This window comes from Polyodon spathula, chromosome 4 (assembly GCF_017654505.1).
Source record: "Polyodon spathula isolate WHYD16114869_AA chromosome 4, ASM1765450v1, whole genome shotgun sequence".
Classification (NCBI taxonomy): domain Eukaryota; kingdom Metazoa; phylum Chordata; class Actinopteri; order Acipenseriformes; family Polyodontidae; genus Polyodon; species Polyodon spathula.
The window spans coordinates 93,134,968-93,158,496 of NC_054537.1; the positions used below are offsets into that span (position 1 = coordinate 93,134,968).

The 23,529-nt window shown below is 37.3% G+C and overlaps 1 protein-coding gene across 2 annotated transcripts; it reads left to right on the forward strand.

Moving 5' to 3' along the window:
• Positions 1–3,363: 3,363 nt before the first annotated feature.
• LOC121315138 (histone acetyltransferase KAT2B-like) lies at positions 3,364–23,139 on the forward strand. Of its 2 annotated transcripts, none has more exons than XM_041249088.1 (18): positions 3,364–3,654; positions 5,949–6,075; positions 7,839–7,984; positions 8,094–8,183; positions 8,390–8,571; positions 9,188–9,379; positions 10,226–10,332; positions 10,728–10,853; positions 10,956–11,092; positions 11,874–12,082; positions 12,689–12,815; positions 13,128–13,238; positions 14,413–14,556; positions 16,053–16,176; positions 16,510–16,540; positions 16,774–16,837; positions 16,919–17,003; positions 22,930–23,139. In XM_041249088.1, exons 1-18 carry the CDS (start codon positions 3,448–3,450, stop codon positions 23,121–23,123), a joined length of 2,403 nt encoding a protein of 800 aa, XP_041105022.1. In that variant the 5' UTR covers positions 3,364–3,447; the 3' UTR covers positions 23,124–23,139. The 2 variants fall into 2 exon arrangements, with proteins under 2 accessions (XP_041105022.1, XP_041105023.1); XM_041249089.1 differs by having other exon boundaries at positions 16,053–16,167.
• Positions 23,140–23,529: the final 390 nt, after the last annotated feature.

Below are 23,529 nucleotides of genomic sequence, written 5' to 3' on the forward strand. Positions count from 1 at the left end.
ACAAAATATATTTAATATTATCAAAGCACCAGACAAAGCACCCAACTTGTTATATTAAAGTTTCAAGTAACACAAAGTTATACATTACACAACAAAATTATACATTTTTAATCTTAAATCATGTTTTAATTTTAGTCTGAAAGTTGTACAGAGTTGACATGTTATTGTTGTGACAATGTTCAAAACAAATTAGTTTGGTTAATTTAAAGAAAAATAAAATATTTAAAAGGTCATGCGCTGTCCTGCTATAAGAAAACACAGGAAGTGCAGAGACGACCCTTGGAACATGACTGTCTGTATTTATGCCTGATTTAAACATAATTTTAAAACCATCTGATGGAGCTGACACATATCCTAGGACAGAGTTATGAGATGATTTTTTTTTTTAATTGCAGAAACATATCCAGTAAAAATGAAACTATACTAATGGATGATTTTTGTTTTCCTTTAAAAACAGCTACATTTCTTCTTTTTTAAAAAACTAATGAAGTATTTTTGAACACTTTTAATTTGTAGTGTAAAAAAACCGCTGTAACTTAAATTCAATTGTCTGCAGTATTATTCTTGTAAGAATAATTGATATTTAAAGTTGGTTAGCCTGTTTTGTTTCTCAAGAATCAATGATTAATAATAACAGTTTCCATATAGTAAAATATGCCACAAACACAGTAGATTGATGTGTACACTAATAGTACCCAAACAGAACCATGTGGTATTATAAGAAGTAAATATATATATATATATATACACACACACACACACACACTGAACAAATATATAAACGCAACTGTGGCAGAGCAGAGCTCTGCCCTGTATAGATTGGCAGGGATGGGGTTAAATTCCCCTACCTGCCTGGGTTTATTGTGTTTTAGTGGCTGGGGTTGATTGGAGTAATTAACGATCAATCAGCACCCAGCCACCTGACATAAAAGGAGGCCTCAGCTTCCTATCAGAGAGAAGGAAGCAAGCTGCTTTTTGGTTTGATGTTTTGTGTTTTTTGAATTTCTGATCCAGTGATGGCATCACCCAGCCTAGAAACATTTATTTTGTAAGTTTCGCTTGGTGTTTTGTGTTTTTGTGTATAAATACCTTTGTTTTGGCCCTTGTGCCCTTTTATTTTGTGTTTACTTGTTAATAAAAGTATTATTTTTGCTGCAATCTGTCTCTGGGCCTCTATCTACTTGCCAGCCTGTCACAACAACATGTAAAGTGTTGGTCCCATGTTTCATGAGTTGAAATAAAAAATCCCAGAAATTTTCCATACGTACAAAAAGCTTATTTCTCTCAAATTTTGTGCACAAATTTGTTTACATCCCTGTTAGTGAGAATTTCTCCTTTGCCAAGATAATCCATCCACCTGACAGGTGTGGCATATCAAGAAGCTGATTAAACAGCTTGATCATTACACAGGTGCACCTTGTGCTGGGAACAATAAAAGGCCACTCTAAAATGTGTAGTTTTGTCACACAACACAATGCCACAGATGTCTCAAGTTTTGAGGGAGCGTGCAATTGGCATACTGATTGCAAGAATCTCCACCAGAGTTGTTGCTAGAGAATTGAATGTTCATTTCTCTACCACAAGCCACCTCCAACGTCGTTTTAGAGAATTTGGCAGTACGTCCAACCGGCCTCACAACCGCAGACCATGTGTCCCGGCTTCTTCAACAGCGGGATCGTCTGAGACCAGCCACTCGGACAGCTGATGAAACTGTGGGTTTGCACAACTGAAGAATTTCTGCACAAACTGTCAGAAACCGTCTCAGGGAAGCTCATCTGCATGCTCGTCGTCCTCACCAGGGTCTTGACCTGACTGCAGTTCGGCGTCATGACTGACTTTAGTGGGTAAATGCTCACCACTGCCACGCTGGAGAAGTGTGCTCTTCGTGGATGAATCCCGGTTTCAACTGTACCGGGAAGATGGCAGACAGCATGTATGGCGTCGTGTGGGTGAGTGGTTTGCTGATGTCAACGTTGTGAACAGAGTGCCCCATGGTGGCGGTGAGGTTATGGTATGGGCAGGCATAAGCTATGGACAACGAACACAATTGCATTTTATCGTTGGCAATTTGAATGCACAGAGATACCGTGACGAGATCCTGAGGACCACTGTCGTGCCATTCATCCACCGCCATCACCTCATGTTTCAGCATGATAATGCACGGCCCCATGTCGCAAGGATCTGTACACAATTCCTGGAAGCTGAAAATGTCCCAGTTCTTCCATGGTTCCATGGCCTGCATACTCACCAGACATGTCACCCATTGAGCAAGTTTGGGATGCTCTGGATCGACATGTACAACAGTGTGTTCCAGTTCCCGCCAATATCCAGCAACTTCACACAGCCATTGAAGAGGAGTGGGACAACATTCCACAGAGTGGTGACACTCGGAGTCCCACAACTGTTGGTCCACACAGGATCACAGCCTGATCAACGCTCTATACGTTTCGGGGAGAGATGTGGCCGCGCTGCATGAGGCAAATGGTGGTCACACCAGATACTGACTGGTCCGGGACTCCTTGAATTTTTTACCAAGACTAAAATGTTCTGATTTACAGTTTAAAAAATTAAAAACTTTATTTTTTATGATTTATACGTATCCAGCAAGATATATATATATATGTATAGTATATAATATATATATCAATATATAATTATATAATATATATATATATATATATATAATAGAAATGAACCCTTTTATTAGTGTAAAAAAAATAGGCTTTGCAGAGGTACTCTAACCCTATCACTGGTCCAGCAGGCAGGTGGAGTCCTATCACTGGTCCAGCAGGCAGGTGGAGTCCTATCGCTGGTCCAGCAGGCAGGTGGAGTCCTATCAATGGTCCAGCAGGCAGAGTAGCTGCCGCCAGCACTGCTTTATTGATTTGTTATTTTAGAAATGTAGACAACAATCACTTGATTGTATACATTTCAGTAAAGACGCTTTATATTGACTTTCATTTTCTTGAACCATTTGAACCATGCAATATGGCATTTGAGCCAGCATAACCAACAAAAAAACAGCACACTCCCAGCTTTCACCAGGGCAGGCCAATGCTGCTCACAGAAAGGTGCTCAGACTGGGAAAATAGACTGCTCACAAATGCTCAACGGTGCACCTTCACAAGTAGAACTGTAATCCCCAAAATATGAGATGGTCAAAAAAACCACTAGTCTACACTGAATTGTGTTTTAATGTTGTTTGGGAATAAACACTGTGATGAATTTTCATGATTTAGTCTCCGAGAATTTGACCTTGAAATAATAGTAAGCTGCCTAACCTTTTTAAAAGCTAGTTGCCTGTTTGTCTCCCTCTAGCGAGAGAACCCTGGAGCTACAATGACAATTTCAAAAATAGGGATAAGCGCCATGTCAGCTCCTACAGCTGTGGAATAGAAAGAGGCGCATCTTGCGACTCAAGAGTCCGTTTTGGGCTCGATACCCAGCATGTTCGAGGGCAGCGGGTTGCAGCACGGCTCCCCAGCGATGGGGGCAGCGGGGTTGGCCCCTGCTGCTCCCGGGGGAGGAGGAGGTGAAACGGAGAACTCTGGTGCCGCTGTGGGATCAGATCGTATTGCCGTAAAGAAGGCGCAGCTACGCTGTGCTCCACGGCCAAAGAAACTGGAGAAACTCGCAGTATATTCTTCTTGTAAGGTACACTGATCAAGATATGATAATATAGTACTGCACAGAAAAATACAGAAATACTATTTTTTATCAAGGGACTCGCCTGGGCTGTTAAAACTTGGCAACAGAAATAGTGAAGCATTCATAATAGTAACACTTGTAAATAAAACGGAAATATACTAAAATAAGTATATTAATAATGTGGGCTTTGCTTTTTACTATAAAAAAATAACAAGCAGACATTATCTGTCGTTTGAAGGAGAAAACTGGATGTAAACACAAATGTGGCATTGTGCCAAATATGCAACGTTAATAATATTATCTGTTAATAGTTTAATACTAGTGAAGAAAAACAACCCATCCTTTTGTATTTAGTGTGTTTAACTGAGTATCGTTGTTTCTGTCACTATCTGTCCGGCCTGTCGTGCAATGTGTCATTTTAATGTGTTATTTTAGCATTGTTTGCCCACTTCCAGGCGCTTTGTTTTGACAGGATGACAGCTGCTGTGGGCGGAGTTTGTTTTGTATCTCTCACTCACGCTGCAGCGAGAGCGCTGGGTGTTGCGTATTGTCAGCTTGTTTCGAGTAGGGTTTTTTGTTTGGTTGTTTGTTTTTTTCAGACGTTTTTGTTTTACTTTAATTTTAAGCTGGTTTCTTTCCTTGCGAGCAATGGCTATTTTTATTAGGTCCCATGGTACTTATGTTTTCATAGCCAAGCCGTCAAAAATGTAGAAATGCATGCTTCTCCCCACCGCTGACCTCCGCATTTTTGTTCAAGGAATATAGAAACATAACTTACTGAATACTGTGAGGTCTGAACATGTAGGTAAAATGTTATATCAGGCAGAAGAAAAAGAAACAATCCTATTTCATTTGTGATTCGACTAACCCATTATTTCAATCAAAAAGTCTAGGGCATTCAGTGAACGTGTTATGTCTATTACACATGTGAAAAAATGTCTAGGACTTGACAGTGGGTTAGGTCTTAAGATACTGATGACTTTTCCATGGAATCATCTTCCATTCCACCAGGTAGAAACAGTTTCCTTTTTGGGACCAACTTTAATTTTTAATGAGAGATACAAAATGACCTCATTCTGAAGAGGCCACACCTTTCGTTTTTATTTTTTATTTTGCTTATCTGCCTGCACAATCATAAGGGGCATTTCCACTAGGGAAGATCTTCAGCCAGTGGATATGGCAAGCCGTTTTAACATTTAATCCTCAATTGCTGAGAACAGCAATTGTAATACTGACACCAGTAATGTATTGCTGATATCAGCAGTTCTATTTTTGATATCAACAATTCTCAATGTTATTTTTTGATACCAAAAATAGAAGTGTTGATATCGGAAATACAATTGTGGATATCACAAATTGAATTGTTGATATCAAAAATAGTAGGGCATACCTTTTTTTGATATCAACAATTGTATTTCCGATATTAAACATTCTATTTTTGATATCAACAATTCTATTTCCGATATCAAAAATCCATGCTAATGAACATCTGATCTGAATTTTTGATATAAAAAATGCATGCTAATGAATATCCGGAATCAATTTTGGACTTCAAAAACACATACTAATAAGACGGAGAGTTCGGGTCGACACATTTTAAGCACATTATCCTGGGTATGCCAAGAATGCCATGGCCGATAGTGTTCATAAAATTTCTTTTGTATTAAGGCACATTTTTTCATCTACAGAATGGGCCAGAACGGACATGTCTAACAATAAGAAGCATCAGAGTTAGTGACTTTAACATGCAGGTCTTTTCAAAGACAAAGAAAAAGAGATTTGACAGTTTATTGTATGGTCATAACACATTGTATAACCTATAAATAAAAAAAATAAAAAAACACCTTTCTGCATTCAGAATGCTTTAACTGAACACTACTACTTCTGTCTTAATTATTTTAAACTATATAAGCCTTGTGAGTTTTAATCCTGCCTGGAAGTACATTTTCTTTTAATTGCTCGTAAAACATTGTCCATGTCACGAAAATTCTCAGACATTTTGGCAAACACAAAACAGACATACAGACCGGGTGAAATTCATCACCTAATTAGTATGCATTTCTGATATCGAGAATTCAAACCGAATGCTCATTAGTATGAATTTTTGATATCAAGAATTCAAACCGGGTGCTGATTAGTATGTATTTTTGATATCAATAACGCCATTCTTGATTTCAGCAGTCAAGGATTAAATGTTAAAATGGCTTGCCATAAGTGGAAGCAGTTGTATCTCATTGCTGTGTTGGATTTGTAAATGTGTGCAAAGTCCAGTGATGCTGAATATGTTTCTGTTATTGCAGGCTGAAGAGTCCTGTAAGTGTAATGGGTGGAAGAACCAAAACCCCCCTCCTACTCCACCCAGGGTAGATTTACAGCAGAGCACAATTAGCCTGTGCGAACCCTGCCGTGGCTGCAGTCATTCACTGGGTAAATATCTACATATGAAGCCGTTATTAACTGCTACGGTATGATCTGTGATCACAAGGCTAGTCATGTTGACAATTATATTTTGTCAGGCCTAAGACCCAAGAGTTGTTTGGACTTGTTTAGTTTCCTTACAAATGACGAACTCCAATTAAATTAATTTCCTGATACTGTGAATTTTGTACAGGATTCCAGGCACATTTAGCAGTTTGCTTCTTGTAAATTACTTCTTACAATGCATATTCAGTTTAACATGAATTTCCTATTTGTGCAAATTATTTTGGAGCCCCCCTCAAGCTGCAGTGTATACTTTTTAAAAGCTCACTTACAGCTGTGTTTTCAGTAAAATGCACAGTCCTTTTAAATTTGTAATACTTTTCATTGTACTGTAATTGAAATTTGATTTCAGTGTTACTGTAACCCACAAAAACAGTATGCATTTGGCTTAAACTCCTGATACCAAGAATTACTGGTAAGACACATTTTGAAAATTCGTATTAATCAGAGTATACTGTAGTCCTGAGGGAAGAATGACAGGAACAGGGGAGGGAATTTGTATTTCTTAGTCAAGCACATGCAACTAATTCTCTTTACCTATTCAAGTTGAATCTGAGTAATGTCCCTCAATGTATTTCCTCCTCCAATATATATATATATTGTATTTAGCACCCGCTATTTAGTCCTACAACCACCAGATGCCAGTTTTGGAGTTCAGGCATTACATGTAATCAATAAAAATTATAATTTAGCAGCTCAAGTCATTTCAGGCTTTACTGTTGCCAAATTGCAGTCATTGTTGATGTCACTGACACTGTATCACGGCAATAATGATAAATATATTAACATGGATAAGGATAGACAACTGCATCAGTTAAAAGGTACCTGTAAATATTGTAAGGTAAGAATTCAGGCTTCACCATCAGCAGGATGGGAGTCGCTGCGTCCTGATCATTTTAAACAGACCGTAGTAAAAGACTGAGCTTGTCAACAATATGGAACATGCTTTGTATTCTCAGGTCTATTATCACCCGGTAATCAGCCTGGAGTTGGCCGTTTGAATGGAAGTTCTTGGTATATAATGAACACTGGCATGCAAGTCTGATATGAGATACTTAGTATTGATAAAAACATTTTAAGTAATAAAAAACAGACCTGTGTTACTTGCTAAAAGCACAACGGTGCGGTGTGCAGGATAAGTCATACAGTCTGGGGAGCGCAAGTTTGCAGCTGTGCAAAATCACCAGGGATTCCACAGGGAACACTGCGTGCGCTTTGGCACTCTGACAGGTTAGGGAGACAAAACAGGCGGAGCCTTTTTCTCCTCATGGCGCTACAGCGGACCCTACTGACCAGACAGGTAGACACATGCAGAGACCTGTAGCTCGCTGACATCCCTTGTCGGGTTCCAGGGTGTAAAGAGGAAATTGGCTTGGTTACGGGATCAGAGGATGTCCACGGAGCCTTCAGTTCTCCTGAGCTGTGTGGGGAATTGCTGCGGTGAGGGAATGTAACGAGATATTAGTAACTGGGGAGAAAATTAATGGGGTTGGGGAGAAAATAATTGTTTTTTCTTTTTTGCATCATTGATCGGGGCACCGTCCTTTTACCATTATATATATATTATATAATAATGTATATGATAGAATTATATATATATATATATATATATATATATATAGTATAGTATACAGTGTGTGTGTGTGTATATATATATACATACACACACTGTAGATAACCTTAATCTTTTTTTCTCTCATGTTTTTCAGCTGATCATGTGTCTCATTTAGAAAACGTGTCAGAAGAAGAAATGAACCGACTGTTGGGGATAGCGCTGGATGTGGAGTACCTGTTCACCTGTGTGCACAAGGAAGAGGATGCAGATACTAAACAAGTTTATTTCTACCTCTTCAAAGTATGTAGGACTGTCCTGATCATGTCCGTTCTGTCACTGCAGGGCTGCAGGAATGGTGTCATGCTGTAAGAGTGGCAGGTCACTATATGTTCTCTCTTTTTTTTTGTAGCTTTTGAGAAAATGTATATTGCAGATGGGTAAACCTGTGGTGGAAGGAGCCTTAGAAAACCCTCCTTTTGAAAAGCCAAGCATTGAACAGGTATGCAGAGAATGTGAATTCTAACTGCAAGAATATTCATTTGTATCGTTCTTTTACACCTACAGTATTATATACCCAAATACTTGTAAGGAAGGATGCTAAAGTCAAAGCTGATTGCACAATGGATAGAGCATTGCTCTACTGTTTGGTTAACATAGTGTTTGCGTCTTGAACTTCGTATGTAACCAATTGATTGTTTTGTTTAGGGAGTTAATAACTTTGTGCAGCATAAATTCAGCCATCTTCCATCTAAGGAAAGGCAGACAATTGTTGAACTGGCAAAGATGTTTCTAAATCAGATCAACTACTGGCAGCTAGAGACGCCATCTCAGAGAAGACTTCGGTCACCCAACGACGACGCTGCAGGATACAAAGTGAATTACACCAGGTAGGAACCAACTGATAACATTGCTGTAGATGGGGGAATTAAGTGGTTTAAAATGTACTTTGCTTCAGTGTTACTATTAAGACAATCACAAAGTATGTTTTAGTAAACTTGCTGACAACTGTTTGTAATATTGGACAAGGTTGCACAGCTTCTTTTGATCCATCTACTAAGGTTCCCACTTTTTTAGTTTTTTGTAATCATTATCCAACATTTGGGGATTGAGTAGTACTTTACGTTTATAGTACATAATATGAGCTTCCAGTAAGAAACTAAAATTAAATTACTTAAGTGAGTTCAGATTTGCACATGTGCTTCTGGTCTTCTACAGAGCATTTGAAAAAGCGAATATCAATACATTGCAACACAATGTTAAGCACTGACCAACTGCCTATTTTTCTTTCATTAATAATACTACCATATTGCAAAATGATGCTGATCGCATAACTAACAATAAACACGACTGTCAAATACAATTTTGACCAAAAAAAAATTGCTAGATTTAGTTAAAAAAAAAAAAAGTTCTGAGCTATTTTTTGTCTATATATTATTATGTGACAGGCTTTATATCATTATACATGAATTGTAGTATGTCTCTGTTTTTTGTAACATGTTGCAGGTGGCTGTGCTACTGTAATGTCCCCCAGTTTTGTGACAGCCTACCTTGCCACGAGACCACCCAGGTTTTTGGGAGAACACTACTTCGATCAGTATTTACAGTCTTGAGAAGGCAGTTATTGGAACAGGCCAGGCAAGAGAAAGACAAGCTCTCACCAGAAAAACGAACACTGATCCTCACACACTCTCCAAAGTGAGTAGTAAGTGGTCACTATTCAAAGCGTCAGACAGCTCCTCCAAATCAATGGGAAGACAAAAACAACATGCAAAGCAATCCTTTAGAATCCTGTGGGGTTGGTCTTTACATTGTATTTAGAAATTTAACAGGAGTAATTACTCTCTGAGACTGCGTTCCTGTGTCTATTTGAAGACACAGTTCGATATTTCTGTTGTTGCAGAAAGAAAAGGATTTAGTTTTAGAGAAATAGAGTGTCACCTGCTCTAAGTGGTGACTTTATATATTATATTTGAAAGTAATTCCATAATAGGATTTTACACTGACATACATACAGCTTGTAGTGGTTTGATACCTTGAAACAAATCTTCCTGACATTCTGAAGGGATTACTCAGAAGGGCTCATGTAACTTGCATACTATCAATCTGTCAGTACTTTTTATACACATTTAAACATATAATATTTTATTACTATTAGTCTTGAATGGCAGCAAGTAGTGTAAACTGTGCCGCGTTATTAATTCGGCAGCTTTCATTCGTTCATGCATTATGCATTCAAGCAATCATGTATTTTATTATATATATATATATATATATATATATATATATATATATATATATATATATATATATATATATATATATACACACACACATCACTGTGCACAACATGTCAAATATACAGTAACAGAACACACTTGGTCAAGGTGACAAAACTCAAAACAAGTTTTATTGTCTGAGTTTTTTCAAAAAAGAAACGCGTTACAATAGAGAGTTAGAACAAACATCTCGCTGCTTGCTTGTGCTGTATACAAAGGGAAGCTAAACTAGTTGGATTCATGCCTGATCTCTTTCTGCCTTTAGATTCCTGTCTATGTTAGAAGAGGAAGTTTACAGTCACAATTCTCCAATTTGGGATGAAGAGTTTATGGCATCATCTTCTAGGGGTGGTCAGTTAGGGATACTGTCAGGTAACTGACATTGTTCTTATTTAAACAGTGCGCTTCGATAGACACTCACCTAATTGATTAATAATACTACTACTACTAAATAATAATAATAATAATAATAATAATAATAATAATAATAATAATAATAATAATAATAATAATACAAACAACTTCGAGAGAAACAACACAGATTCACTTATCATTTCTATCAACACAGTATGAGGGTTAAGATACAACTTGACAACAGTTTCAGACAGAATTAATACGATCTTTACATGATGTATTTGTCTTATTGTTAGCTTTGTTTGTTTCCATTTGTACAGAATGATTTTTGTTCTGTGTTTTATTCAGCGTAGTGTTTTGTGTGTGTTGTTTTTTTCAGTGTAGTTGAATATCTTTTTCTCAATTTAATGTAGTGATCAGTCCTCCTCCTGTGGCCAGACCCTTTTCTTACAATAATAGCCAAACCACTATCGACCCAGCAAATGGTGGAAGCCTCAGCCCGACGTGCAAAGCCTCCTCTGTCCTTGAACCAAGTCTAGGTAACTTCACAGTACATCAAAGTCACACGTCTGGTTCATTTTAAATATGAAAAGCACTAACAAACATCTTTACTGTTCTTTTTGTTTTGTATTTTTTTGTAGGAGAAAAACGTAAATCTGCTGAACCCTTCATTCACGAAGAGACAAAAAGACCCCGTGTTGTGGGAGATATTCCTATGGAATTAATTAATGAAGTCATGTCAACAATCACAGATCCAGCGGCAATGCTGGGACCAGAGGTGGGTATGAAGTAAATAGGAGATACCATTCAAAAGCTGTGTTTTATTAGGGGCTCTGAGAAAATTAGCACTTTGGATTTAACTACATTTACCTGAATCAAATTTGAAACAAAGTTATACAAAAATAATGACTGGCTCTGTGGCCCACCCTGAACCTTCTGATTTTTAAGATGTTTCAAGCTGAAGTTAGGCTAAGCTATGGGAGCTCATGGGTATTCACTGTAGTGCGCATTCAGGGTGCAGCCACATTGGTTTGAATTATGTTCCTGGTAACATATGACAGACTTATATTATTTAGTATTATTCACATCTGTTGTTATTTTTTGGTTAGTCATTTAATAAAACGTGAATAGCTAAAAAGGCATATTTTAGTGGGCTATAATTGCAATAAGAGTTCATCGGATCTTGAACAGAATAATCTAATCTGTCTACTGTTTAAGCAATTTATTTGAAGTGGTTTTATGAAATAATTACACAAGTCTTATCCTTGTATTTTTATAAAAAAATATATCTGGTACCACAGTAGGTTAAAAAAAAAAAAAAAAAAAAAACTGTTTGAATGCCTTCCTTTAATGGCTTATTTTAATAGAAATATGTGTGTGTGCCTCACTTGTAATAAATGTAGGCTTGTGTTCTTCACTAGCTGAGCAAACCCAAGTCGCACGTTTGTAGATATAAATAACACCACTGAAGTTTAAGAATAATCATTCCACGCATTTAAAGCTGGCAGAAAGACTACTCTTCTCTGTGTAATTGCTGTGTTTGTGTCTCCTTGATAAAGACCAGTTTTCTGTCAGCACACTCAGCCAGAGATGAAGCTGCCAGGCTGGAAGAGCGACGGGGGGTGATTGAATTTCATGTTGTGGGAAACTCCCTAACCCAGAAGCCAAATAAAAACATCATGATCTGGCTGGTCGGTCTGCAGAATGTGTTTTCACATCAACTTCCAAGAATGCCCAAGGAGTATATTACACGGCTTGTGTTTGACCCGTAGGTTTCATTTACTGCTGTCTGTGCATTTCATAGAAGGCCATTGGTGGGGGAGGTGGGGGAGGTGGGGTGTGACATCATAATGAGAGGGATCAATTATGACTAAAGGTCTTTGCAGGAACTTAATTTTTTGTCCTTGAATCAATGAAGTATAACAAGCAGACATGTGACAGTATTACAGCCACATCAATCTGATCTCTACAAACGGGTGTGTTTTATAGTCCATGTTATAAGTGTGTATGTATGTTATATAACTTTAAACGATACTGCAATAGAAACGGGAGGACAAGTTTGCGACAAGTAAACTGTAGTAATAATAATAATAATAATAATCTTTATTTTTATATAGCACCTTTCATAGTGGACCACCATCGTAAAGCGCTTTTCAAGATATGAGGTGTGTGAACTATGCATCTGCTGCAGAGTCACTTACAAAGTCTCACCCGAAAGACAGAGCACAAGGAGGTTAAGTGACTTGCTCAGGGTCACGCAGTGAAACAGTGGCTGAGCTGGGGTCCAAAATATAATGTGGTATTCAGTTGAAAGTGACAGAGATTTTAAAGCTCATGTCCTAACTGTCAGCATTGATTACATCTCCTTTCACAGGAAGCACCAAACCCTTGCATTGGTCAAAGATGGCCGTGTGATTGGAGGGATCTGTTTCAGAATGTTTCCTTCACAAAGCTTCACTGAAATTGTTTTCTGTGCCGTCACCTCAAATGAACAAGTTAAAGTAAGATCTGTTAATCAGTCCAGGATGCTCAGTTATATGCTGTACTTGAGAGTTTTCAATTCAGTAGTATTACGCAATTGCAAGTGATTTAGAAGCCAGCATTTTTAAATGCCTCCATGCTGTCTGTGGTGACTCTAAAGGCAGCTCAGGTATATCCTGCTTGTAAAGATGATACTGGAAATTCAGAAATTAGAAACTACTTAATCAATTACTGTAAAATTTCTTATTGATATAAAATTACTCCACAAAGTAGGGAAGTTTTATTCAGAAAATCTCAGTTTTCCATTAAAATATAACCCATTTTTCATTAAGGGCTATGGAACTCATCTAATGAATCACCTGAAGGAATACCACATCAAGCATGGTATTCTGAACTTTCTAACATATGCAGATGAGTACGCCATTGGATACTTCAAAAAACAGGTACATCTTTGTTATACAATGATAAGCACCAGTGAAGTACAGAATAAATCTGAATACACTCTTTTTTTTTTTTTTACCATGTATTGTAAGTGAGTCTGCTATTCTGCTAGCAAAATGTAATAATGTAAGTACTACTAATTATTGAACTTGTTGACATTTACTTGTATTACTGTTGGTGTGTGTGTGTGTATATATATATATATATATTTATGTATGTTATGGACCATTGCTGTAATGCCCGGGCAGTTAGCAAAATGCCCAGCTGCCGAATTAGCTTTGAATTTTATGTCATTGGGGCATCTGCCTGGGCAATTTGTCAACTGCCCACAGCCACCCGGGCTGATGGCAAAGAAAGACTTTAGTGCACCCTGTTGTAACAAATGAAAGGCTAATGGAAAGTAACACAGCAGTGTTCATCCTCTGGGTAGCTCATTGTCTGAGATCTGATGTCAACTAATGTTAGACTTGAAATAGTATTGTTTGAATGTGTAAAAAATATTTCCTACAGAACGAAAACGAAACTTTTTATAAGAAAACATTTCCTTCTGAGTCAAATTGTCGTTCATATTTCTAAGTTTTGGCAGTGCGTTCTTCCTGAGTTTCAGGTAACTATTTAACTGGGTGGCTTTTACACATTTTAACTTAACAGTGATTAATAGTTAATATATACTGATATTGAATGATCTCTCATTCAAACAATGCAACTCTGCTCAGAAATCTGTATTATATTACTGCAATAAGAATAAAATAAAACACTGTTGCATTTTATTCTGGACTCATCCCCTCGCCCCGCACTTACTCTATGTCTAACCCATGATGAAACCTCTATATCTAACCCATGATGAAAATAAACTGTGCATTGATATTTTGTTTAGTTCCATTGCTATAGCATTGTCAGAAAGTATTTAAGTTATTTCAATAGACATTGCAACGGGTGGCTTGGTGGCGGTGCGCTTTTGCACTTAAAGGCAACAAAGATAATTCACTCGCTATTTGTAGTATACTTTATCTGTTAAAAATCTTTCTTCGCCCGGGTGGCTGTGGGCAGGGCAGATGCCAAAATGACATAAAATTTGAAGCTAATTTGATACTTGCCTGCTGAAGCTGGGCACTTCACCAATTTTATATATCTAAATTATATATATATATATAATTTGTGTTATTTTTTTTGCAGGGATTCTCCAAGGACATAAAAGTACCAAAAGCAAAATATGTTGGTTATATCAAGGATTATGAAGGTGCTACATTAATGGGTTGTGAACTGAATCCAAGAATCCCATACACAGAACTTTCAGTCATCATAAAGAAACAAAAAGAGGTACCAACAATAAAATCCAATGATGGAAGTTAATTGTATAAGAGGTGTCATCACTTGCAGTTTGGGTGAGAGTTTCAGGCTGCTTAAACTGTATCTCTTATCATTACATGTGTTGGATATTCGAAACCCATTATAAACTTTTGAATTTCTTCTAGGCAATTTACAGTATAATTGAATAAACTGCCCACTTTACATTTGTCAATGACATGGCATGTACACATATAAACCGTTGAGGTTTTGATTTGATTGAAATTGATGATGTGTGCACGATTCGCAGGAGCTTTTGTATCAAGACTGATTACTTCTGTTACTCATGGAACAACGTATAAGTGATGACTCTCTTGTTGGTAGTGTTAATAATAAACTTGGTAATTAAATAGGACACATTTTTCATTCTATCACTAAGTTACTTGTTAGTATTTCGTATAACTGAGTGTTAATTTCATGGCTGATGACTCTATGGAGTGGACCATGCTGGAGTGCAAACTGCTGTAGTAAGTTTAATAATTTTACTACATACAAATAGTAGTCGATCAGCAGCAAATTGAGAATGTTTGGTCAATAAATGTCCTCTCGTTCTACTTTCATTGCTGGGATTTGACCCCCACTTCACACCTTCAAGCACGTATTGATCCTGTAGTATGCAACAACCTAGCCCCATAACTGGCAAGAGCACATAACACTGCCACCTGCTGGCCTGCTACAATACTGCTACAACAAGACTAGAACAATCAAACAAAAACCTGTTTTCAACATGCTGTAAAAAAAAAAAAAAAATAAAAAAAAATAGATCTGCATGACCTCAGAAATAGAGGGGAAATCTGTACACCACACGATCAAATCGTATGACAATACATATGTTATTTTGTAAACAATAAGTAACTATTGTACTACAATATTTGTGATTGTTTAAAAGGTTTATGGTTAATTCATTCATTTGTTTTAAAATAACCCTGATTACATCTCATTTAAAAATAAACTAATCCAAGGGTTCCTGAGTGTCTCCCTTGGTAGAAGCACAGCTGGGTGATTTCATTCAGAGTGTGCTGGGTTAGGGAAGCAAAACCCGTCATGTTTCTCCTCATCACGCTACAGTGAACCCTGCTGACCTCAAGGGTGGACACCGATGGGCTGGCCTTTGTCGTCCAAAGGTTGGCATCTCGCTGACATCTACTCTTGAGTTCCTGGGTGTAAAAGAGGAAGCTGGCTTGGTCGTGGGATCGGAGGACACCCACTGAACCTTCAGTTCGCCTGAGCTGTGTGGGAAATTGCTGCGATGAGGGGAAAAAATTATTGGACATTCCAAATTTGAGGAAAAAAATCAGCAGTAAAATAATTAGGCACACTAAATTAAAAATAAATAAATAAACTCATCCAAAACACAAATTTAAAGCTGCATTTTCAAATGGCACTATGTGAGGAATTCATAGTTATGGTAATAAGTGGCACCATTTCTCAGGTATGCCAGTTCACTAAAAATCAGTTGTTCTTCACAGATTATTAAAAAGCTGATTGAAAGGAAGCAAGCACAGATTCGAAAAGTATATCCTGGACTATCCTGTTTTAAGGAAGGTTTACGGCAGATCCCTATTGAAAGCATTCCTGGCATAAGTATGTATGGTATGAATAACTATGTATGTTATTAGGAATCAACCTTTACATGTGTAAAATATTTTGTTTGATGCATAGTAATAACACACATTTTACATTCTGATATGCACAATGCAGTGCACATTGCATGACGATTGTTCTGATGATTTGACAGGGGTTTGACTAAAATTCACTGCTCATATTTTACATTTCAGTTGATTTATTTGGTGTACCTTATGGTTAACCGGTATATAATATTACAGTACCTCGAGACATGCAGATTATTAATGTTATGCAATTGCTTTGTCTAATGACAAATGGTTCTTTTGTAAACCTGATGGGATTTTTCCATTCTGGCCACAGGTGAAACTGGATGGAAACCTATTGGAAAAGGGTACGTTTTTTTTGACATGTTTTTTCTTTTTTTGTGACATGAGAAGTGGATTAAACATAATGGCTTCCTTTAAGCGTGCAACTTTCATACATGGAACATCTTTCTAGCATCCTAGCGTATACTCAGATTCTGAAGATTAAACACTGGAGAAATGGGGGGGCTGGTTTAAAAAAAAAAAAGAACAAAAAACAATCATTATATTTAGTTTAAGTTATTAAAATTTGAAATTTCAGGAAGGAGCCTAAGGACCCTGATCAACTTTACAGCACCATAAAAAATGTCTTGCACCAAGTGAAGGTGAGTGAATACTGGAAAGCAATTAAACTCGCCATTTTCTAATGGTGTAGTTCACAGAACTCTTATTTTTCGTTTTTACAGAGCCATCAGAATGCGTGGCCGTTCATGGAACCAGTCAAAAAAACAGAGGCTCCTGGGTATTATCAAGTGATCCGCTTCCCCATGGGTATGTACATATTGTCTTCTGATCAGATTACCTTCAACTGGCGCACCATATTGGCAGTTTATGGATTAGTATAGTTGATATAGTATAAAGCAATATACTGTATCAACAAACACACTTGCAACACAAAAACAGTTGTTACACACTTCTCGTGTTTGTGAAAAAGCGACTGGATTCTTGATCCTTAGGATTTCTCTGTCTTAGTTCCCCCTCAACCTAGCCTACCAATGTACCTATCTCTCAACCTCATTTCTGGAAGGTAGATCATATAATAAATAAAATATTCTGTTTGGAGAGAGTCGGGTTGCTTTATATTGCTATAGCAAGGTGGTCAATAATGAATACAGTATTATCATTTATTTGCATTAGTGTAGTATCAGTACAGATTTATACATTTGGATATTGTTTTTGGTTTCTGTCAACTAGAAAAGGGAGGACAAAAGAGACTGAGAAAGGAAGATTTATAGAAAACAAGTATACAAACGGTAACAGTGAGAGGAGACTGAATGTAGTAGCTAACTAAGAGACTAGCGGCTTCCCAGACTAAAATATTATTATTATTATTATTATTATTATTATTATTATTATTATTATTATTATTATTATTATTATTATTTTTAAAGGCAGGACTAAATCTCTGTGAAATTTAAGTATAAATAACCAATGTACTTATTGTTGGATTTTATTCAGGTGCAAAATAAGGAAAACCATATGTACAGTATTTATTGAAAGTATTCATGACTTCAAGGTAATACTGCATTTTACTCACATAGGGATAGATGTAAGTGTTGCACCTGTCTCAATCGCAAACAAGTCGGAAGTCTAGGTTGAAATGTTTAAGTAAGAGCAGTGCTGTTAGAGTCTTTTTAAGGAATGCTTTGAGGCAGCAGTTTTACTTTGCAGTTTAAGTTCAGATGAATATGTATTTATGGGTGTTCCTGCATAAATTTGCAAAAAGGAGGCGGAGATAGTGCAAATGAGTTCTCAAATATTATAATGAAATGAACTAAAGCTGCCGGCAACACTTGCAATTGCATCAGTTTGTTAAGAAATTTTGAAAGCACCGTTTTTTTGCTGACAATTCGCAGTCCGCCTTTTCTTATGCGTTACCAGTTATAAGAACATAAGAACATAAAAAAGTTTACAAACGAGAGGAGGTCATTCGGCCCATCTTGCTCGTTTGGTTGTTAGTAGCTTATTGATCCCAGAATCTCATCAAGCAGCTTCTTGAAGGATCCCAGGGTGTCAGCTTCAACAACATCACTGGGGAGTTGATTCCAGACCCTCACAATTCTCTGTGTAAAAAAGTGTCTCCTATTTTCTGTTCTGAATGCCCCTTTGTCTAATCTTCATTTGTGACCCCTTGTCCTTGTTTCTTTTTTCAGGTTGAAAAAGTCCCTTGGGTCGACACTGTCAATACCTTTTAGAATTTTGAATGCTTGAATTAGGTAGCCACATAGTCTTCTTTGTTCAAGACTGAACAGATTCAATTATTTTAGCCTGTCTGCATATGACATGCCTTTTAAGCCTTTAAGGTCTTTTTCATAGATTCCTTTTCCAATTTCAGTATCTCCCATATGATATTTATAATGTACATTTATTTCCTGCGTGCAGTACGTTACACTTTTCTCTATTAAATGTCATTTGCCATGTGTCTGCCCAGTTCTGAATCTTGTCTAGATCATTTTGAATGACCTTTGCTGCTACAACAGTGTTTGCCAATCCTCCTACTTTTGTGTCGTCTGCAAATTTAACAAGTTTGCTTACTATACCAGAATCTAAATCATTAATGTAGATTAGGAATAGCAGAGGACGTAATACTTATCCCTGTGGTACACCACTGGTTTTAAAAAACACTTCAAATGAGACCATGTTGTGGTCTGAGTTTGCCAGTGGTTCTCTGACCTCTGTTTTAGTTATTCTGTCTTCGTTATTTGAAAAGACTAAATCAATGCATGCCTCCCCTCTAGTCGGTGTCTTGACAAATTGTGTTAGGAAGCAGTCATTTGTCATTTCCACCATTTCAATTTCATCCTTCGTGCTACCCACCAGGTTTTCCCATTTTATATGGGGGAAGTTGAAATCCCCCATTAGTATGGTTCCTCCTTTGCTACACGCATTTCTAATGTCATTGTATAACAGATTATTTTGCTCACCGTCTGAATCTGGCGGTCTATAGCATGCTCCTATTATTATGCCCTATGAATGTTTGTCCGTTATTCTGACCCATATTGATTTGGTTTTATTTTCTTTGTCCAGGTTTAACACCTGGGCTTCAAGACTGTTTCTTATGTATAGTGCTGCCCCTCCTCCTCTTCTGTCCTGCCTGTCTTTCCTATACAGTGTATACCCACAAATATTATATTCGTCCCCATCACTCTCAGACAACCAAGTTTCTGTAACACCTATCACATCATAGTTACTTGTTAGTGCAGTAGCTTCAAGTGCTAGAATGTTGTTTCTGATACTTCTAGCATTTAGATAAATACATTTAATGGTTGTCTTACCTGAGTTGTTGTTCTTGTTTTGATGCGGTCTCCCTTCTGTTTTTTTGTTGATTTCTCCCCCCTTCCTTACTAGTTTAAATGCTTCTGAACCTGCTCGAGGATCTTTTCTCCAAGTAGACTGGTTCCCTTGTTATTTAAGTGCAGTCCGTCCCGTCTATACAGATAGTCCTCGTTGTAGAATGTGGTCCAATGATCAAGATAGGTGAAGCCTTCCCGTGTGCACCACATCTTCAGCCATGCGTTTTGATTAATTATTTCCAGCTGTCCATATGATCCTTTGCAAGGTGCTGGTAGTATACCAGAAAATACCACAGTTTTGGTTTTCTCTTTTAATTTCCTTCCTAGCTCTCTGAATTTGTTTTGCAGGGATTTTGGTCTGTCTCTTCCAATGTTGTTTGTACCGATGTGGACGACTACTACCGGGTCGTCTCCTGTTTGTTCTAGGAGCCTGTCCACGTTCTCAGTGATGTGCTTGACCAAGGCTCCCGGAAGGCAGCACACTGTTGTAGTAAGGGGGTCCAAACTGCGAAACAGTTGAACTTGCTGTGTTTCTCAATATGGAGTCCCCAACAATCATGACCTCCCTTCTTTTTGCTGTCTGGTCACCACAGTCAGTGGGGTCCTGGATGTTGTTCCTTTCATTCTCTTGTTGTTGGTTCTGCTCATCAAAATTCTGAAGTGACTCAAATTTGTTTGTTGTTTTGATTTCTGGTGGTTGTGTTTGACGAAGTTTCTTTTTTTCCCTGCTTCTGCCTACCTGAACCCAGCTGTTCTGACCTTCTATCTCCCTGGTGGTTTTCAGTCTGTTAGGGGTGATGCAGACTTCCATGAATTGTGGGTGTGCCAGTTCCTCAAGATGCTGTTGCTGTCTTCTTCCAGCTCCATTTCTAGCATACTTTCTAGTTTATGCAAATCCTGGATCGCGCAGCACTTTACGCACACTTGGTTTAGCTCCGCTGGGTTTTCTCGGATTTCCCACATCAAGCAGGTGTCACAGGTTACTGGCTTGAAGACCATGTTGAGGGTTTTTTTTTTTTTTTTTTTTGTAGTTTAGTTTCTTCTGCAGCTGTCAGCCTGCTTTCAAACTGCTTCTAAACTGCTCTGTACTTTTCCACGCCTGTACTTCTCCCACTCGCTGTCGCTTCCACTCGCTGTCGCTGTCAATGCATTTTTGAGACAAACACCCAAGTACCTAATTTTCATAAAAGGCAGGGTGTGTACTTACAAGCCTTGAAAACAAATTTCTATGACTATTTCTGGTTTCCCCAACGTCTTGGGAGCAGTGGACTGCCCACATGTTCCTCTAACCCCTCCAGCTGATTCTGAGCAGCTGTATGTAGGACCATGGTCTATTTTGTGTCAGTTGTCTAGGACAGTGGTTTTCAACCCCAGTCCTTGTGACCCCTGCTGGTTTTCATTCCAACTGAGCTCTCAATTACTTAACTAAACACATAATTGAACTAATTCAATTGTTCTCAGCTCCTTAAAAGTTGCAGATTAAGTTATTTATAACATTGTACAGTTAAGTTGAAATCTCTAACTGTTTAGAGCTGAAAGCAATTAAAAAAGGCCAAATTAAGCTAATTGGTTCAATTAAGAGTTTAGTTTAGAAGTAACTGAGAGGTCAGTTGAAATGAAAATCAGAAGACACGGGCCCTCAGGACTAGGGTTGATAATGATAATTAAAAAAATAAAAACGCTAAAATCATTTAGTTTCAATTTAAAGTACTTTTATTCGTATTGTACACCAATGTGTACAGTGCAGCAGCATGACTTATTTTGTGTTACTGGTAGGCTAAAGTAAAAAGAAAGAGCCCTAGGTATTCATTTTACTACTGTACTGTATATTTTTACGTAATGTGATGTGCAGCCTACCCAAAACACATTAGTTTTATTTCAAATGCATTGAGCGCTATAAATGTATGTGTTATTTTATTGTATTGTTTTTAAACCCACACCTTGGACAAACATGTCTGGTTTAGCGAGGGGCTACTTACTGTATGATTCTGAATTTTTAGGGTGGTGAAGGTGGGGGCCCCCCCACTACAAAATCTGATGGGATTAAACTGCCTTTAATTTTTTAAATTAGTGTATTGCTGTTCTCTTCATGAACATATTTTCTCTTAGTACAGACAACAAAATGATTACTTTCCTAAGTGTTGCAACAAAAATGTAAATTGTGGTGTGCTTGCGCTGGCCCATCTTAGCACACCTACCCCAGAGTCCAGGGGTCTCCAGCCCTGGTCCTGGGGCATCTGGATTTAGTTTCGACCAATCTATTACCTAACTGAACCAATTATTGGCTTAAATAGTCAAGATTAACAGGTGTTGAGGTCTTTAGCCATTGATGATGTGATGAACCTGTAAAACCTGTAAAACCTGATGGATAGGGACTCTCCAGGACCAGGGTAGATCCTGCCATAGTGTGTAGATTGGAGAGTAATTTCCTTTAGACCCAAAACCTTATCTGGAGCCCTGACTATAACTATCATAACTGTTTCAGTACTAAGTATAAATACTACCCTAGAAATAGCTTCTCTCTCTCTATCTCTCTATCTCTCTCTCTCTCTCTCTCTCTCTCTCTCTCTCTCTCTCTCTCTCTCTCTCTCTCTCTATATATATATATATATATATATATATATATATATATATATATATATGAAAAGGCTTTAATGATTACAAATTTACACAAAAGCCCTCCTTCAGTTGTGTAGGATTAGCATAAAATTATAGAAATCATTTCAAAAAATCTCCCACAGCAAACATAATAATGGTAAAATATTAAGATGGGTGATTGACTGACCTTTTGTTTATTAATTACTGAAGCTTCTCTCATTTCAACTTACTAAAACAATTATGTTCACCTCATCCTGACACAGCCCTTTTAAAATCAGTTTTGGAAATTAATGACCAAAAAATCTGTCTGAAAAAAATGTACAAAAATGAATTTAAGGTCACAGTAAAGTTTTTCTTTTTTAAGACTACATTTCTATGCTGTTCTTTCTCTTGGTTTGCTGCCATGTTTGTATATTTTCAACCAGGTTTATATTTCCAGAACAAAGTTCATACAGTGGCAGTACAGAATCTTAAACTGTCTACTTATAGTGGCCTTGATACATTACTTTAGTATGGTCTAGATTCATACACAAGCAGATCACACTCTGCTCATATGGACGTTCTTTTAAAGAAAAAAAAAAGGAAGGCCACACTTAAACGCTACTCAAGAATGCAAGCTAACTAAAGGATAAGAAGCTATGATTCTGAATGTTTGGTGAAAGCGTGAAGGTACTTCAGGGTGGTGTGATGTGCTTTTCACACTGGTTAGGAGTTAGAGGCCCTTCACCTGAGACATCAGGCTCTCCCAGTCATGGTATTTAGTGATTAAGTGGAACTTACATTTTCTTCATTTTGTTTCTATGCAGATCTGAAAACGATGAGTGAGCGTCTTAAAAATCGGTACTATTCGTCAAAGAAGCTATTCATGGCTGACATGCAACGGATCTTTACGAACTGTAGAGAGTACAATCCTCCAGAGAGCGAATACTACAAGTGTGCAAACATACTCGAGAAATTTTTTTATACTAAAATAAAAGAAGCTGGTTTAATTGAAAAATGAATACGAGTTATATATTATATATATATATATATATATATATATATATATATATATACACACGATATATATACCGTTTTATATATATATACACACACAAATCCGTGCAAAAATAATCACTGGCACAAGATACGTTGTTTTTATTATTGTTATTATTTTATTTTATTTTTTTAAGTATTTTACTCAGGTCAATATTTCTATAAAACAGGACTTCAACTGAAATACCAATGCTAAAAAGATAAAGCCAGATTAAAACAAGGCCTACAAGGCTCTCTCTCTCTCTCTCTCTATATATATATATAAAATCCACATTTCTCAAATTTTCAGTGTTTGCAGAGATAGATTGGTCAATTAGTATCAGATGCTATTCTCATATCTAATATTTAAGGGATAACACAGAATACCCCAC